Below are 19,785 nucleotides of genomic sequence, written 5' to 3'. Positions count from 1 at the left end.
ATTGCCAGTATTACCCTTACTCGAAGAAGTAAAACACAGATTTTTAAAAAAATTATAACTCACAACTGAGTAAAAGTAAAATATAGGAAGACATTTTGTTTTAGAAATAAATTATGATACTAATATAACCTCATGGATAAGTTTTAGAGAGAGAAAGAGCATTTTGAATTCATTGCCATAACTTTGAGCTATTTCATGGCAAAACCAGATCACACTGACAACATTTTATAAATATCACTTTTCTATAATAATAATAATAATAATAATAATAATAATAAGACATCAACAGCAATAAATACATAAAATAAAAATATAGAACAGGTTTTTTTAAGGTTTACTTTCGATAAAAAAGTCTGCAGATAAAAATAAACATAGGGCATTCCAAAGGTATACATTTAACACTTTGATTTCTGTTTCAATATTGAAATTTTGGGGAATTTCTGTTTTGAGTAAATGTGGATCATTACACCAACAGTACCAGTACACCAACTGTCTATTGTGTAATGATGTTTGAAACTTTGTTCAAAATAAGCTTTCTGTTGGTCAGTATGCCAAAAAAAAAACATTAACTAACTGTGAATCCCCCTTTTGCAAAATTCCCAATCACATGAAATAGTGTAACTGTGACCATGCCTTAATATATACCAGAACCAGACAGAAAAGATGGAACCAGCATAATTAACTTTTAAAAAAATTCTCACTTATATCATCTATATAATAATTTTCAGGTTTGGGGTTTGGAGCTTTTGCTTTAAAAAAACAAAACAAGTACAGTTCCAAGAACGTGTTCTACAAAAGACTCTTTGTGGTGTTTGATTTCTGTGTTGTCTGGCAGTTCAGTCTGGCACAAGCAGAAGCAAAAAGGTGCTACGATATGGATCTGACAGGGAGATTTAGGGGGCTTTCAAAAGCTAAGCAATGGTAGAAGCCAGATTAGGTTGTGTTTTGGACACAGGTAGTGTTGAATGCAAACAGTGACTAAATCCTTAATCTCATCCCCCAGGTTTAGGGCTAAAACAACCTTCAGGAATGGTTATAAAGTTCAGTGGTTAAAAAAAAAAATGCACTGACAGTCAAAATGTACTCACATGACTTTCGGTTAAGCCGCGAACGTTTCCGTGTTTTTGGACTAGACGCTCTCTCTGTGGGATTCTGGGTGACAGACTTTACCAGACGATCCATGATCTCATCTGTGGCATCGTCCTGTGAGCTGGCGCTGTCCTCTTTGGCTACAGACATGTGTGTGCTTAGCCTGCCCACACCTGTGTAGAAATATAACAAATCTATCAGAAATTTGCTGAATAACAGTAAAAACAGGTCCAAGATCTTGAATGAGCAATTGCTTGCTGACAGGAATATCATTCAATTGCTTTACAGACGTTTAGGCAAATAAGAAACGGATGCAATTCATTTTCAAGCTACGGTCTATTGTTTCAGGTTTTACATATCCGTCTTTATTATTATTGAATTAGCCCTCTAAACTCACTTCAAAAGAACTGTTTAGTCCACAATAAATCTGTTAGTTGAGCAGACACACTCCATGCAGCCTGTGCATAGCTCTACCTTCATCATCCTCATCCCGTGCTGACTGGCTCTCTACTGGTGAAGTATGAGCGCTGTCAGAGTCACAAGGCTCCTCTGTGAGATCAAAGGAGCCAACCGTAATGCTCTCATTAATTATCATATTTTAGGACATGTTAAAAGCTACACAAGTGCCTTTTCTTTATACACATCCATGCTTCACACCAACTCTATACCTTCATCACTCCATTGAAGAGAGGGAGAAACTGGAGATGTGTCACCAGCAGTAGTAAGAATCTCTATAAAAGACCCCCCAAACAAATATAATTAAAAATATGTGCATTAATTTGAGTGATAATATGAGGATTAATTTTAGTGCACCAAAATCAACCAAAATATCATGTATTTTGCATAGAAATAGTCTTTTTCCAGTTTAATAGTTGTTAGTGTTTCTGTTTATTAGTATATAGTATATGAACCACCCTGATCTATTTACTATGACCATTTATGTGAAGCTGCTTTGACACAATCTACATTGTAAAAACACTATACAAATAAAGCTGAATTAAATTGAATTGAATATAGAATTTTAGATTTACGTATTTGATGTACATTCCTACCTAATTTAAGTCAAACAGGCCTCTACTGTATAAACCTTATCAAACATGATATCACAATTCATTGGCCAATGGCAGCAATATGATTCAAGATAGACTGGTGCCCTCAAAGTCATGGAACTTTCGACAAAGACACTGCATCTGAATTTTCAAGTGCTTGTACAAACACTCGTGTAGTACAAACATTAGATTTTTTTTTACTGTTGCTGCACCACCAAGCTTCACACTTGAACTCCCAATAACAATGAAAATTTTTACAAAAATAATAATAATTATTATTATAATTATTATTTTAATTTCTTTTAAAAAGCATTTGAAAGTCTAGACTGGAATTTCACAAATTAAATATGGAGAATCTGGCAAAATAAAACAAATCAACTCAAAAATTTTAACAAAAGTATTTCAATCTTTCCTATTTAAGACTTTACATTCAACTAAATGTGTCGTTGCCTTTTTTATAATCAGCTATGACATTTACTAGCATATGGCTCGCTAATTATGAGTAAAAATGGTATCTACAATGTTAATCAATATTCAATACAATATTAAATTGTATATCAGTGTTAGGTAACTAAACTTGTTGTTGAACCTGGAGTTCTCTGTTCTGCTGCAAATCTACCTTTGTGCAGATGTTTCCTTTGTAACTTTAATTAAACAAATGTAGATCAACTAATAAATATTTTCAAAGTGGTAAAGCTGAAGAAGAGCAAGACGTAGATTCCACAGGATGGTGGAGCAGCAGCAGGAGGGCTCTCTGTCACTGGGCTGAACTGATAACTCTTAAATCTGGATTTGCAGTGTTGTGCTCTCTTACTTCGTACGGCACGGCTCCGGCGCAGCAGCTTGTTGTCGTTGTTGGCGATGAGCAGGTTTTTCATGTTTTCATGCTCCTCCTGGGCTGGCTCTGATTCTACTGCTGAAAACACTGGGGATGGGCTGCTATCCAGAGACAGCTCTGTAACTGCTCCAGAAAACTTTTCTGTCTGTGGGGGAAAAATAGTTGATTAGTTATGTGATTAGTTAGTTATGATGAGTCTGAATCCACTCAATTGGTGCTTGTATGTGATACAGTGGGGTTGAGGATAGGGCCATGTAATGGTAAAACAAACACCATGGATTCAATATCAGTTACACTGTATTGACAACATGTGTGGTATAATGTCAATAAAAACGAAGAGGGACAATGGAGAAAACTGACCCAGTTGCTAAGTATTGCAGAGTGTTTAAACATGGACCACCATTTGTTCTGGGTCTTTAAGACTTTGAACAGAGTAAAGTTTAACTGCTCAAGACTAAGAAAGGACTGATGAATTACTACTGTATCACTAAAAATAAAAGTTTCAAATTATTTAAAATACAGTAGAGGCAAAAACCTTATTCCACCCTATATTTCAGTTGTACAAACACACTGTAATAAAAAAAAACTATCTAAATTTAAAATAATTAACAAAAATCCTGACCTTGACCCTTTTGTCTTGCAGGAATATGCGTTTATAAACCACTATTAGCAGCAGTGTTCACTCTGGCTTGCCCAGAAAAGCATACAAGTGCACTGTTTTTATGAGCCAGCATTAAAAATACATGAAACCCTAATCCATAAAATGGCATGAAAAAGCATCAGTGTAGCTTTAGGGTTGAGCATCTCCAGACTGGAGCTTGGGCTGTCGGAATGAGGGTCCTAGCACACTCACTACAAAGGTTTTGTAAAAGAAAAAATGTAAGGCCATTTAATACCCATATTATGAAGAGAGGAAGGAGAGATGACAATCTTATTAAGAATCTGTGGGATGATCCAAAGAGCCAATTAATGATTTTTTTTTTATTAACAGATTAATCTTTCTGATCCAGTGTGTAAACATAATTGACTCAGCCTGAGGGCATTAATTTAATATGTGAAAATTGTGGATAACAATTTTGAGCTCACTGTAAAACAAACAAAACAAGTTAAAATACTAAACTCATTAAAATGAGGATTGTGTTTTGAGTTACATTTTTCTATACATTTAGATTTCTTGAAACTTGTGTGTGCTACGTCTGGGTAAATTGGAGTGGACTGCATACTTCATAAATGCACAGTTGTGCAAAAGACTAATGACCACAGTCAGAACATTAATGAAATAAATACTAAATCAAATTTGGGTTTGTTTTCACCAAATCACTATTGTACACCAAACTTGAATATATGAACATGGCATATGTTATATAGGGTTTTTCTTTGATACTTTTCTGTCTTTTTATGAACCTGCTGGTCATTATTATTTACTGAAATTAATAGAGTAAATAGTACATTTCCAAAATGTGTGATCTGAAAAAGATATACAGCTTTAAAACAACACCCTTTAAACTATCTAACTAAAGATCGAGCAATTATTTAGTCTTGCGTACTTTATATAAACATCTTTTACATAAAAATGTATTCAAGGATAAAACAATTTAAGGATGAACTAAATAAATAAAAAAAAATGAAACTTTTATGATCCTCGTTTTGTTAACATGATTACCGTTTTGTAGATTTTGCAGGGTATGTTTAAACCTGATGGAATTAGACTAATGGAATAAACCAAAGGACATTTCAGTGTAACGCACTGCTTTCAATTCATGAAAATATTCTGAGGAGCTTTTGATTGCACACCTCAGTGATTAGCTTGCCCCGGGTTTTGGTGCGCTCTCGGTGGACGGCACGCTTGCGTTTCTGAGTGAGGACTCTCTCACGAGTGGTGCGATACTCCAGGGCAAACTCACTGATGATCTTACAGAAATGAGTCACTTTAGTGTCCCGCACCGAGTATGAAGGATGACCCAAGTACAACAGGAAAGAATGAAACCTGCAAAGTGGGAGAAGCAGAAATTATTATATGTTCCAGTTCAGTCTAATTAAAGTATTAACCAAAGAGCATTCATGCATATCAGCTTAGGTAATTTACATTCATTTTACCATAGTTCATCATGCGTTTTACCTGTTAATAATGCGTCTGTGCACGACTTTCAGGATGATGATTCTTTCAGTACAGTCTTTCAGGAATTCAGTCATTTTGTTTTTTAAGTTGGGTTTAGTTTCATGCTTGGCCACAACTTTAAGGTTGTCCCAGGACGTTTTGCATTTTCTTTCCAACTGAATCAGGTTTTCGGATAATTGCTCAAACTCCACCTATGATAAAGGGCAAGGCAGGAGTGATAAATGATAATAAAAGCCAAATGGATATTTCCATAAGTGCCTTCAATGGCAGAAACAGAACCAAATAAGAAACCCATGAACACAGCAGTTCCTTCCCGAGTTATAATGCCAACCTTTACAAGATGTGCTACAGAAACAGAGCAGCTGCTATAAAAGCCTACAAGATGGATAGCATGAAAACCCCTGCACCACTTAATAATTAATGTTACTTTTAAAAGGTATGAAACAAACAGAACAAAGACACTGCACATAGAGAGTCACCTACTTTAGCAGAGCGTGTGATGGCAGGGATCTCAGAGTAAAGGTCAGTCGTATCTGGGTAATTTTCCACCACAAAATTGCAGGTATGATGAAGCAGAGACTGTCTGTGCACAGTGTCCTTCACCTCGGTCACCTTCTCCAGATAACCGAGCTCAAAGCCCTTCGCCTGCGATACAGATGAGAAACGGCAATTAAAATCACCATGTGATGTTCTATGAACTACTATGTCTTTCTCACTAAATTATAAACAAATAGTGTATTCAAATTGTTTATTACAGAACAAAGCATGGCACAAATTAAAGGACATTTCCTTAACGGTAATTAACAGTCAGTTTTTTACATGCCACTGTAACAGACATCAAGACAGAAGAAGAGGTAGTGCTGTAAAGACCTCGTTTATTATATATACTGAGTACACCCCATCTTGAAAATGAATTTATTTATTCATTTCTGATTGTATACAGGCAATGCATTTTTGTGCATTTAAACAAAACAGATTTATTTAACAGATATATTTATTAAAATAATATTTTAGTCACCAAATATATTCAGAAATTTAAAGATAATACATTATTAAAATTCAGGCAAAGTATTGCACAAAAAATACAACCAACTAAATGTTTATATATATTTTTTTGTTTCTCTTGTTTTTTTCCTCTTTTTTAATTTGCATTTAATATTTTTTCATTTAACACATAAATTTGGATGTACTCATTTTTGGATTGTTATTGAAAGTTATTTTGTTAGATTAGCTCCAGATTTGGCTTCAGTACTGACTAATCTAATGTACATGCACAAATATAATATTGTAAAGCTTCCTATTAAAAATATGAATTTAAAAGATTTGTGAGGGGTGTACTTATATATGCTGAGCACACAATGTGCATACATATATAAATAAATGAATTCATCACATATCAGAAAAATAAGAATAAAAAATCATCCAAATCAGATCTTATAGCACAAACAATTAGATTAAATGGAAAAACTATGAATTTTCAGAGAACAGGGAAAAATACAATAAAAAAAGTTACTTAGGATTTTCCTCTTACATCCCAAAAAATTCAGCTTAAACTATGTTCCTTTGTGATTTATAAAATGCAAGTCAATGGCTACCCCTTAGCCCTTACCCCAACCTCTCGTTTTGCACGTTCCCATGAAGGGGTAAGGGTGTCCCAATTCTCTTTAGCTTGAAGGCTTAAGGCTAAGAGGAAGGGGTATACATCCCTTCGAAAGAGATATTTTAGGACCACACTTTAAACCAAGGGGTAAGAAAATTTCATCAACAAATTAGTATTTTTTTTTGTCATTATTTTGTATTTTTAGAACAAACAACCGTCAAACTACCGTCAGGCTTTAAAAACACATTAAAATAAAAACCACTAAGTTTCTCTATTTATAATCCACAATCATTACTCCTGAACAGCAATCCCACAACATTCTGACACTCGATGACACTCGAATACCCTGTCAGAAAAGTCTAGTGGCTGGAAATGAGCTTTTACAGTGTCAGCTATAATGTTAATGTTGTTTTTTTGTTTTTACATTGATGAACATGGCCACTGTGCTAACACACAGTACAGTTATAATCTTATTGCCACAAAACATATAAAAAAATATAAAGGCCAAACAAAATGAATATTTGTGGCTCCTAAAAAATTACTATAAGGTCTTATAAAGTGAATCTTAGAGATAAAGTTTTCTGACAGTGTTCATCTATTGTAAAACCTCAATGTAAAGTCTAAGAGCTAAGATTATTTATTATTTTTTAAATACATTTTTGCCTGTATGCTTTTGTCTTAAAGTACCAGTGCTCATTGACTTTTAATGGCATGTAATAAATCTCCAAGGACCATGGTTTTAGCTTTAAAAAAAAAAACCTTTAATGTTCCACTGAAGCAAAAAGCCATCTATATCTCAGATGGTCTGAGGCTGAGTAAATTGCAGTAACAGTACATTTTCATTTTTCAGTAAACCATCACGTTAAATTTGAAAATAAGTGTGTCGGTTGTGGTTCAAAACAACACAAATGTTCTACAAATGATAGTGATCAGTATCTTCCAGGTCAAGAGGTCATAAACATTCTACAACAGAGAAAATGTGCCATGCTGGGTCTTAATCATATTTAATCTTCCACCGGCCACAACAACAGATTAAAGCATCCACATACTGTAGACCTGCTTTGGATAATGGCATGTGTCTGTCAGACTGTATCTACAGTACCTCTGCAGAAGAGGTGAAGCACTTACCCTTGAGCTGTTTAGGAAGTTGCCAATGGCCAGTAGTGTTGCTAGGATACGTTTGAAGGTTTTGTTCTTGGCGAGTTGTTCCATGCCCTGCTTCAGGTCAAAAAGAGGCTCTGCAATCTCCTGCAACATTCATGGGTAAGGAACAGGAGAAGGAGGACACAGAGGGATAAAGAATAGTACATTAAAACCTTGCTGGAAGCACACTAAAGTTATTAACAATCAAGGTTGACAGAACCGAGTGTAAGCATACAATTTTTCCTTTTTCAGTTCAGCCAGATTAGCCAGAATGCAATACTAAAACAAAATATGACTGTGTGTAAATCTGAAAATGGACAGAAAGATATTTAAATATGGACATACTGCTCTAGCTCACTGACACAACAAGCAATATAAAGCAAGATATCAGTTCAACAGATATTTATTAGTCATACTAAAATAGATTTTTTGTAGGTAATCTAATTAAATGATTAGTAAGTGTATAGACATTTACATCAACATAATTCATGTATATCAACACTGAACAATCGTTTCTAATGCAGCTGAACTAGTTAGATCTAAGAGTGGGTACAACCAGATTAATTGAAAAAATGTTGAAAACATTGAAAAAAGTTAGCATTACAGAAATGAATACATTTAAATATATTTAAAAAGATAACTTTTACTTTAAATGAAAACATTTTCATATAACAGAAATATTTTAATTTACCTTAAGATGAAATACTACTTTTTTTGTATATTGGATTCCTCAAACTTTTGCTTAAAGCCCTGCTCACGCTGTGTGATTTCAGCAATGATTTGGTTGTTTTAAAACATTTTGGTTGTCAAATTTGTGAAATCCTAAAATATTGCTGAAATCCTAGGCCAAATCTGTGATCTTTGATTGTTGGTTTGACATGTTCACTGACAGCCGCTCACTGGCCATTGTGATCAAATCTTCCCTTCGATGAAATTCTGGCAGTGTCAGAAGACTTCAACTTCCGTCATGACGCCCATCAAACCAATAGGAGAGCAGAATCTGATAATGCAATCAGCTCAACTAGTGTGTGAAATGTCAAAACAGTCTTTTTTTAGTTTAATATTGAGACATGCTGTGAGAAAAATGACCACTAGAGTTTGTTTATACTTGCCATGAGGTATTATAGTGAAGGTGTCACAGATTGAGGACATCAAACTCTGAGTGAGTTTTCTTGCGCGTATTCTTGCGTTTGGCACGTCTTTATTGTCATTCAGTCTGACTTTATGACAACTGAAATCTTACAGTGTGACATGAAAGTTATGTTTGTGAAGTCTGATTTTCAACAATTTTGTAAGATTATTAAAAACTGCAGTGAGACGGAGCTAACTTGAGGTATTTAAAAAGTGAAATCCAAAAATATCCAAACTTCTTAACAGTATTGTATATGAAATTCCAAATGGTCAACTTAACATGGTGCAACATAACTTACTAACACAACTTGTATAAATAAGATGACAATACTAATGAAGAAAACTGTTTTTAATATAATTTTCATTATTAAAATAGGACTTATTCCAGTGCACTGACCTTCTCAAGGGTCTCATAGTTGAGTTTAAAGGCCCAGAGCTGTAATCTGGCTGTTAGGCCGCTGATAGAGGAGAGTGTGAGCAGGAACTGCTCTGCAGTGCCCAGCGGTACATCCGGATTGGCCAGCTGAGCCTCCTGAATCTTCTGTTTCTCTTCCTCTGTTGGTGTCATGGTTAGGATTTTCTACAGATACAGAAGGAAGCAAAAACTATTCCATATTAGATTTCCTAAATGAATCACAAAAACATGTCAATTAAAAATGTACATATATATTTGTGTGAAGTTTAAGGCCAAAAATAAATTATTTATTGACAATAGAGAAATGTAATGTACAGAATGCAAAAACAAATATTAAGTGAGCCACTACTGCCCCCTGTGGGTAAAAGTGCTACATTACCTCGATGCCTTCTTTACTGATGGCAAACTCGTCAAAGGTGAGGATGGCACTTTTGATCACATGTATAGCAGGTAATACAGTCATGCCGATGTTGATGGCATTGCTTCTCTTAGGATCAAGCACTGAAATTGCTGCTTTCTTCACCTCAGCACCTTTCTGTAGGAAAAACAATAAAGAATACTTAAATGAACAAAGCTAAATACTTTATAGCAAGTGCAGGCCATACAAAAACCTGCATTCAATAGTAGTCATCCCCACAGTGACCCCTGATTAATCAAATGACTTAAATGTCAGAGACAAATAGTAAATATAGTAATTTTTTAGACCGTCTGAGTAGATTATTCATAAACAAGTTTACCAGTTTGGCATTTGTGTGTCCCATTATTTAATGCTTCATTTAAAACTTTATATAGAGTTTATGTGTATTAGTTTTATTACTGAGGGTCAAATACACAAAGGGTTTTCAAGCATCAAAACAGTAAAAGTGGAATAGAATTTTTTTCTTGTTTTAGGAGGCAATTGCAGTGCAGTGTATATTGATTAATAGTTTTTTTTAGCAAAAAATATTAACTATTATACATTTTCATTCTGATTTACAGATTTTTACACTAAGACATCATTCCATGTAACAATAGCTTACATATTAAAAAATCTTGTCAGACATATTTAGAACAAGAATAATTCAATGACTTTTAAAAACATCATTAAGAATCACAGCGCAGCTCAAAAACACTAACTGTCCTTTTAAATATTTATACCATGATCTTTTAAAATTCAAAATTGCAAGTTTTATAACATTAAAAACACATAAAAGATCATTTTGGATTTTTTTCCACAGCTTTCGTCACAGCATTTTAGTCAGAATGAGGTCTGGGCTTAGAATGGACTATTGCAACACCTTGATTGTTGTCTTTCCTTTGTGTATTGTTACATGACCTAATTTTGGGTTTAGCTGTATGGGCATTGTGTTCGCTCGCTCACTCACATTCTGGTCATCTGAGGTTTTATTTTTTAAATATTTAGTAAATACCTGCCAAAAATATGTTTTATGTCCTAATATGGAAACATTAAAATTTCATAGGATGTCATAATTGTTTTACATGACTGTATATGACACATAAACGGTGTACTATCACTATATATATATATATATATGTATACACACACACACACACACATATATATACATACATATATACATATATATACATACATTATATATATATATATATATATATATATATATATATATATATATATTCTATAAGATTATTACAAAATAGAGTTATACCAAAAGAGTTTTTGCTCATTGCACCTTTGCTACTGGAAGATCCTTTCCTTTGGACTCAAAAAGGTGCTCCAGCTTGGCTGTATCGACATCCACTTTATCAAGTGAAGCCCACACTGTTCCCCTCCCAAACTTGCACTTTCTGGGGCTGTCAGACTGCTTCAGTTCCTTCCAGAACAACTTTACTGTTTTACGTTTCTTCACAAAAGCAGGATCCAAACCCTGTGACGGGGACGTGGTAAAGAGTCCGGGAGGTGGAGGAATACTCAAACCTCCAGGAGGAGGAGGTGGAGGAGGAGGTGAAGCCAAACCAGCAAATCCAGGTGGAGGAGGAGGAGGAGGTGGAGGTGGTGAAAACAGACCAGCAGGTCCAGGGGGAGGAGGTGGTGGTGGAGGAGGAGGAGCAGAACCCAGTCCTGGCACTGGAGGAGGAGGTGGAGGTATAACATTAGACAGGCCAGTATCAAAAGTGTCTATATCCAGCACATCAATATCCTCCTCCTCCATCAGATCTGAGAAATCAAGATCTTTAATCCGCAGAGGTCTGGAGCTGGGCTGCAGTTTATCCCAGGCATCCTGACTCCCTCTGGACAGTGGTGTCATCAAGGTCTTCTCCAGACTCTGTGAATGCGTTTCGGCTTCAATACTGTACTGTGGACGCAGCTTCTTCAGCTTCTGTTCCTCTGCTAATCTGGCACGAGCAGCATCAGCTGTGCCACCTAGACTCTCCAGCTCTGCCCGCCGGGAGGGGTCCTCTGTGGGCTGAGAAGACGAAGACTGCAGTCTGGAGAGCCGAACTGCCATGCTTCTGATCCCATGGCCCTCAAGTGCACTTTCCAGACTGGGACTTTCTAGAGCTCCGGAACTGGTGTTGCTTTTGGAGTAGAGCATGTCCATCACGAACCTCTGGTCATCAGAGAGGGTGCTGTGTTGCTCCGCTGTGCTGCCCTGGTGTTGCAAACCACCCTCTAGAGGAATCACAATATAACATTCAGTGCTGCAGTGAAAACAATGTACATCATCATCATATTTGTTAAATGCGAATATGACATTTTTGATATTTGTAATTTTATTCATCCTAAAATTAGTCAATCAAATAAATACAACAAATATTAAGAGTTAGTAATAATAAAACCTTTAAAATAAATAAATAAAATAAAATTAATAAATACTTTTTTCCTTCACATTTGTAAAATTATTTTAAGTTAACATCATATTAAGATAGAAAATAAGCCTGAAGGCAGGAATGGGCAGGTTTGTATGAAGTACTATTGGCCATTGTCCATTGATCACACTGTACATTATTATGGGATAATATGTAAATTCTTATTAAGTATTTACAATTAATGCCTTTAACACACTATCTATTTACACAGAATCATATATAATTAATAATTAACAGAAAAATAAAAAATAAAGATAAGATTTGTCAGGTAATGATCATAACAAGAAAATATTTAACTGCTTAAATATAGTAACATTAATCAAAATGATTAGACTATCAAACAATGTGCCACAAACAATAATTTAACAGATCCATGGTGATCAACATATAGTAACTTCATCCAAAAAGAAACATCCTACAGTACCTTCAAAGTAGTCATTGCAAGCACAGATTAAATAGTTTCTGCATGTTACTATCCTTTAGTTTTAGAAAGCCCAGTGCAGACCACCAGCAGTAGCTGCTCCCAGCTTTAACAGCATGGTATCATCTAGTGTTAACTGCCTAAACCCCTCAATAAGCCAAAACGGAAACTAGAAAGGGGAGATCCCCTTCTACAAATTTAAACAGTTTACATCTCTGCCCTCTTTTGCAGCTAATTTACACTCTCGGGACGGCGAGCCTGTTAGTGGCTGTGTCATTTACAACGAGGCCACTAGAGGAAGAGATAGAATCACTCAAATAGTTCCACTTTAAATATTTCTGCTGGAAATAAAGCTGTTGACCTCCCAAAGAAGCCCTCCCTGACACAGAAATGCTTGACTATTGCTCTGCGTGTGAGATTTACACTGAGCTGAAAGCTGGATAAAGAAACCCACAGGTCAATAGATGGCAAGTGGAGTAAAAGAAAGGCTGTTTATTACAATAACTTTGCACAAAAAGCCATGTCTCTTTTGACTAGTTACTTGAAATTGAGTTACTGGCAAAGCAGAACTGTGAATTAGAAATGTAGATGTTTAACAGTATGTTCAAGCAATGTCCAAATATCTTAAAAAGAAATCTTAAATAAAGAACTATTTTCTAGACGAGCAATACCAATTGTGTTGTTTTCAGAAATAATAAGTCAAAATTAAGTTTTTAATTAAAACAAGCAAAATAATTAGCCATTAAGGTAAGCAAAATAATCTTTAATTGGAAATAATATATGATTATTCAGATAGTTTTATGGAAAAAAAACTAAATATTGAATTAGTATTTCTAAAATTAAAGTCAATATTTTTTACTTGATTTCATATTTTTTAGATATTTGGACTAGAAACAAGACAAAAAACTAATTATTTTGAGTGTGCTGATGGTGTTGGAATTAAATCTCTTGCCTGCTTCATTGTGGGCTGTCGTCGTGTCCTCTGGCTGCTCCAGGGTGTGCCTGCTCACGTTCTCCCCTTGAGACTCCTGACCACTAATAGATTCTGCAAGACAAACAATGGGAAAATTTAAAAGGGGGGGGGGGGGGGGGGGGGGGGGTAAAAAGAAACAAGTGTCACAAAGAAAGATCTAGCAGTGCCTAATACATACATAACTGAAAATTCAAACCTGAAGGCAAATATGCGAACCAAAATATATCACTGCTGTCCCCACCATGTTTCAAAAACGAAACCACATTTAGAGTTCATATTATGCGTGGCACCTCAAAGCATATAATATATCTAAAAACATCCAGAAGACACATTATAGTCTCTAGTTCAATCTTTTTCAGTGAAATCTGGTTTAAACCTTTTCAATAATGATGAGAACAGATATTTTTGTGAAAAATGTTGTATAACATCAATAAATAAATCATACAGTAAACACATACTGTAGACACACAATACACGGGGGCTGTGATGTATTGAAGAAAAAAATGTGATGTGTGATAATGTGCAAAATAATGTAATATTCAATATGTGATATAATACTTAAAAAAAGTTTTTTTTTTTTAGAAAAGAAAAGCATTGCTACAACTTTAAAGATTTAAACAGCACAAATGAAAAAAATCTGAGGCATTAGAAAAATGTAGAAAAAAATATTACAAAGCCTTTTTTAATAAGACTATTCCTTAAAACTGTGCCTACAATTTTCGGCAAACACTTGCCTTCATCAGGGTAACAGAGATCAACTGGGTCTAGAGTTTCTTTTGAACAATATGGTCTCATGATTCATTAGAATATCTAAACAATAATAAAATAATATATTGAACAAGCTCAACTCGCCAATCATTATTAATACACTGCAAAAAATGCTTTTCTTACTTAGATTTTTTGTCTTGTTTCTTGTCTAAATATCTCACAATTCTTAAATCAAAAAGAATTTTCTAGGCAAGCAAAACATATTGTCTTGTTTTCAGCAATAATATGCCAATATTAAGTGAGTTTTTTCTTAAAACAAGCAAAATAATCTGCCAATGGGGTAAGCAAAATAATCTTGTTTTTCCTTTTGACATAAGATTATTTTGCACAAGCCTAAAAGAAAATGAATAAATGAAGTACACACACAAACAAACAAACAAACAAACAAACAAAAGATAAAATAAATATTTAATTCAATTCATCTCTAGTTCTATAGCGCTTTTACAATGTAGATTGTGTCAAAACAACTTAACATAGAAGTTCTAGTGAAGTCCAGATTTCAGAGTTGAAGTTCAGTTTAGTTTAGTTCAGTGTGGTTAAATTCCACTGCTGAAAGTCCAAATACAAAATATATCCACCACTGGTATAGTTTTATTAACCTGAAAACATCAAAAACAATTAGGGTAATAAAAAACAGTGGAGTCACTTCTGTGTGCACTTGTTACTTTCTTAAAGTGAAACTTCACACAAAAATGACAATTCTTTCATCATTTACTACCTGTTTGAATTTCTTTCGTCCGGTTAAGGCAAGAGAAGATATACTAAAGAATGTTGAAAAAATTAGCCATTGACCATAGTATTTTTTTATTCCATAGTATTTGTTTGTTCCTGCTACTGATGTCAATCGCTGCTTTCCCCACAACATTTTTCAGAATATCTTGTTTTGTGTCTAACAGAAGTTTACTTCAGAATCACTTGAGTACGAGTCAATTTTGAGAAAATGTTTATATTTGATTAAAGAATTTTTACTATGCCCTTAACCTGGTTTGATCACGTGGTCATTTTTTAGGATCCATTAATTATTTTTGTATTAAATCACACATCAGCCCTACAATATAGCTTATTGTTTTAGTATTGTAGTAATACATCTAAATAATGTGACAGTAAGTTTGTGTTCCATACCGTTGTAAATAAGGACTATTTATGAACAACAGCTGAGCTAATAAATCTACTGGGTAAAACAATAACCTACATACAATATTTTATTTGAAGTGGATAAACAAAAAAAAAAGTGAAAGTGGAAATGGAAGGGTCAGAGACGTAGACTAGTGGTTTGTGTCAGCCTGCATGTGTCCAACTATAATTATTCCTGCCATAACAACCAATCATCTCACACTTAATTAGCAACTTTCACCACCATGATTCCAGCAGATAAACACAAAAAGATCATTTCAACCTTCCAGCGATCAATCAAGCTGGGCCACTTCCTATCTATGCCTGACATGCACCGGATGACACAAGTGTAATTAAAAGTGTGCAGTTCCAATAAGCAGTCAGAGCTGTCGCAGTCGGAGTTCTTCTAAAAGTTACAAATCTCAGCAGGATTCATTACATAATCGTGACAGACTTGCTCTAGACCAATCAGAGTGCATTCCAGGCTTAGCTGGACTTGGCAATTAACAGTATTGAAGGAGTTGACATAAAGAGTGTAGACAAGCTTGTAATTCCTCATGACAGTGAACACACACAAACAGACCAATAGATGACCACAAAACAGTCTCTCACACTCACACATGCATTTGGGTTTTAGTAAAGCTTCACTGATCAGGGGAAAGCAGAGAGATTAAGATGTTAGGATAATGACTGGGACTTTGACGGTAGAGCAAGCTGTGGATGAGAAAAAGTGTAACAGGACAAAAGAGTTGGAGTGCTGCAGGTTCAAAAGGACGAAATGGGCGCATACTTTAGAGGCGAGCATAACTGTGTGACACTGTGAGGAACAGAAGGTCAGGGTTGGATCACCTGTTGTGGTGGTGGAGAGGGAGATCTGCTCCTCAGTCTCAGTGGGTGCTTCACTCTCACTCGGTTTCTCTTGTAAGGCGGACGACTTCTTCGTTTTCTCCCACTCGGATACAGCCAGAGAACGCAAGAACGTGTCTCTGTAAAGCACCGGAGGAGAAGCACTCATTTACTGAGCTGAAAATGGAGGGTTTTGGGTGATAAAGAAAAGTGTTTGATTCTGAAGATACGTTATAAACTGTAGACCTGCTCTCAAATGAGTGGGTGCAGGATACTGTAAAGTAGGTCAATAAATCACAAAGGCAGTACTAAATTTAAGCTTTCTGGATTTCTGGAGCAATTTTGGTCTCTCCGGATTCCTCTGTCATTCAATACAATAAAGACAATTAGGATTTTTTAGGAACTGAGCTATCAAGCTTTGATTTGAATGAGACAAAACTGTCAAAATACCCATTTTGGTTTAAAGGGATGGTTCACTTCAAAATGTAAATTTACTATTTACTACTATAGTAGTCAATGGTTACAGGTTCCCAACATTTTTCAAAGTATCTTCTTTTGTGTTCAACAGAAGAAAGAAACCCAAATGTTTAAAACAAGGGCAAGTAAACGATGACAGAATTTTTGGATGAACTTTCCCTTCAAGTAAACAAATTATTAGATGTGTACTGGTAAATTGTATTCATGTATTCATCAGATCCTACTTATGCTAAAGTGACATGTTCTTGTTTCTTGTTCTTGACATGTTCTTGATAAAGAAGTTAAATCTCACAGTTCTGTATTGTATGTTTAAACACTAATATCTTTTTGTTTCCTAAATTATGAATCGATTAATTAATATAAACTTAAAGGCATAGTTCACCCAAAAACTTAAATGCTTTAAACGGTTTGAGTTTTTTTTCTTTTGTTAAACACAAAGGATGACATTATAAAGAATGTTGGGAAAAACTAGCTATCAACTTCCATAGTATTTTTAGTTCCTAGAGATTTCCTTTGCTGCTTTTTGCAAAGACTCTTTAGAATATCTTGTTTTGTATTCTACAGAAGACAGACATTTCTTCATTCATTATCTTTTCGACTTAGTCCCTTTATTAATCTGGAGTCGCCACAGCCAAATGAACCACCATCTTATCCAGCATATGTTTTATGCAGCAGATGGGAACACTGCTACAGACACTGGGAAACACTCATACACTTCCATTCACAAACATACACTACGGACAATTTAGTTTACCCAATTCACCTATACCGCACGCCTTTGGACTGTGGGGGAAACCGGAGGAACCAGAAAAAACCCACGTGAACACGGGGAGAACTTGCAAACTCCAAACAGAAATGCCAATTGACGCAGCCGGAGCTCGAACCAGCGGCCTTCATGCTGTCACGGTATGGTGCTACCCACTGCACCACCGTGTCGCCCCAAGACAGAAATTCCTACAAGTTTAAAACCATTTGAGTGTGAGTAAATGAAGAATAAATATTCAGTTTTGAGTGAACCATGCCTTAAAGACAGAGCAATTTAAATAATCTCACTAGATTTGGATAAACTTAAATCTATACTAAATATATAAGATACATTAAAGCAAGAATAATTAGACAAATAAAATATGCCATTTTAGTCAAAAGACTATGACTCAGTTTTAAATCAATCTACCATTAAAAATTAACCTATTAGAAGTTATAATATAAAGATAGAACAGATTAAAATGTTCATTTACACAAAAAGGCAATATGACAATACACAGTAATTACATATTTAGACATCCCTTGAATCCCACCACAGAAATCCAATCCAGTGTCTGACGAAGCACACCACCACCACCACCATCACCATTTAGAACCCCAAAACCACAAGCCACCATTTTATTTCCCACCATTCACCCTGCCATAAATATAACTAGTACAAATCAAAGTATAAAATTAATCGTGAATGATTAGTTCTCGTTTTGATAACCACCAAGCTGATCAAGTTTGATTAACTCAGTCAAGCTTTAATTCTCCACCATAGTGATCCAACAGTTGAGTTCAGTAAACTTAGGAGTTACAATGAGGCATGTGTGCAAAGAATAAACTGACATATCAATAACCAAGGCAGCAAAGCACACAATTATATAGTTGTTAAAATATGCATGGTACTGCAACATAAAAATGCGCCCTTACATAAATCATTAATATTACAAGAATTGCACAATATCAATGGTCTCGAACTCAACTCCTAGAGAACCGCAGCTCTGCATAGTTTATCTCCAACCATCTCCAACTCAAACCTGCATAATAGTCTCTTGTAGTTTTGAACACCTTGATTAGATGGATCAGCTGTGTTTTTATTAGAGTTAGATAAAAAAAAAAACTGTGCAGAGCTGTGGCCCTCCAGGAATCAAGATTGAGACCTATGCACTACATGAAATGAAAAATAATTCAAGTTAAATGACAGGTTAATGTTCACACACAAACACACACAGCCTCAGTTTCTGAGCGCAGAATTAGACCCCAAACACCCGGCCACATGCTGGTATAAGCAGAAAGAGAGCATGTCACCATAATGAGCTGCTGTATACTTACGCATAATGCCTGAGAACCGGCAAGTCTCTATTCACACTCTCTGGACTGAAGAGAAACACTCCAGTTTACACACACTGTTCATATCAATCCTACTGGCTACACTACACAAACCCCTTTCAAAATGCTTGGTTCAACACAATTCCTTCATGTTGTCCCACCACAAATCGATAAGCTAATTTAATCATTTTCTCAAATTTAAGTGGATTAAACATGAAACAATTAAGTTGTCCCCCCAAACATGAAGAATTGTGTTGTTTTGACTTATTTTAAATAAGTGGTTTGAACAAGTAGCATAAGTCATTTTTTTGAGTGAATATAGAGAAAATGACTTCAGAAATAAAAGCTGTGCATTCTGGCTTCAAAAACAAACTTAACTTTAACACATTTTTAATTATGTTTAAACTTTTAATGTGCACTACTTTGAATTATTCTTTTTATTAATTAATTTTTTTTTTTGGCCCACATCTTGGATTGAATAATATACTGACAACTCTGATAAACATTATGAAAATGTATAATAATAATTAACTATAGATAAAAGGTCAACCAGGTGGTGCCTGTTAAAAGGTTAAACGCTCCAAGCTTTTAAAGTTGATAAGAAAAAAAAATAAGGTAATGATCTAATCTAAAGTGAGGACTATTTATGCTTTATAAATGCCTTGTAAATGACAATTAAAGGCTCAGTTATAAATTAAACAGAAAATAATGACTTTATTCATTTCTATTCATTTGAAGATACACAAATGAATCTGTATCAAATCAAAAATAAATCTTTGCAAACTTATCTAAAATAAAATGAGTGTACAGTTTGAACATCACTAAATAACATTGAAATGCTGTATCATAATATATTGTTAAATTATTTTATTGTTGTTTTATCCAATTTTTA

General features: G+C 34.8%; 1 protein-coding gene across 11 annotated transcripts in view; it reads right to left on the bottom strand.

Moving 5' to 3' along the window:
• The window catches only part of fhod1 (formin homology 2 domain containing 1), a 66,853-nt gene that overhangs the window by 2,735 nt on the left and 44,333 nt on the right, over positions 1 to 19,785 (bottom strand). For 4 of the 11 annotated variants that reach the window (XM_021477913.3, XM_073908712.1, XM_073908714.1 and 1 more), the window contains 12 exons: positions 18,897 to 18,941; positions 16,341 to 16,477; positions 13,590 to 13,682; positions 11,079 to 12,019; positions 9,764 to 9,919; positions 9,367 to 9,549; positions 7,824 to 7,943; positions 5,579 to 5,740; positions 5,096 to 5,286; positions 4,771 to 4,963; positions 2,953 to 3,121; positions 1,089 to 1,262 (listed from right to left, as the gene is read on the bottom strand). In XM_021477913.3, the coding sequence (XP_021333588.2) occupies positions 1,089 to 1,262; positions 2,953 to 3,121; positions 4,771 to 4,963; positions 5,096 to 5,286; positions 5,579 to 5,740; positions 7,824 to 7,943; positions 9,367 to 9,549; positions 9,764 to 9,919; positions 11,079 to 12,019; positions 13,590 to 13,682; positions 16,341 to 16,477; positions 18,897 to 18,941 (2,564 nt within the window). Of the gene's footprint in view, positions 1 to 1,088; positions 1,263 to 1,563; positions 1,639 to 1,757; positions 1,821 to 2,952; positions 3,122 to 4,770; positions 4,964 to 5,095; positions 5,287 to 5,578; positions 5,741 to 7,823; positions 7,944 to 9,366; positions 9,550 to 9,763; positions 9,920 to 11,078; positions 12,020 to 13,589; positions 13,683 to 16,340; positions 16,478 to 18,896; positions 18,942 to 19,785 lie in introns of all 11 variants that reach the window. The other 7 variants (XM_073908713.1, XM_073908716.1, XM_073908718.1 and 4 more) reach the window with 3 other exon arrangements.

Source organism: Danio rerio, chromosome 7 (genome assembly GCF_049306965.1).
Source record: "Danio rerio strain Tuebingen ecotype United States chromosome 7, GRCz12tu, whole genome shotgun sequence".
Lineage (NCBI taxonomy): Eukaryota > Metazoa > Chordata > Actinopteri > Cypriniformes > Danionidae > Danio > Danio rerio.
Note: the sequence above shows the minus strand (reverse complement) of the source record. Positions and strands in the feature narration are given on the sequence as shown.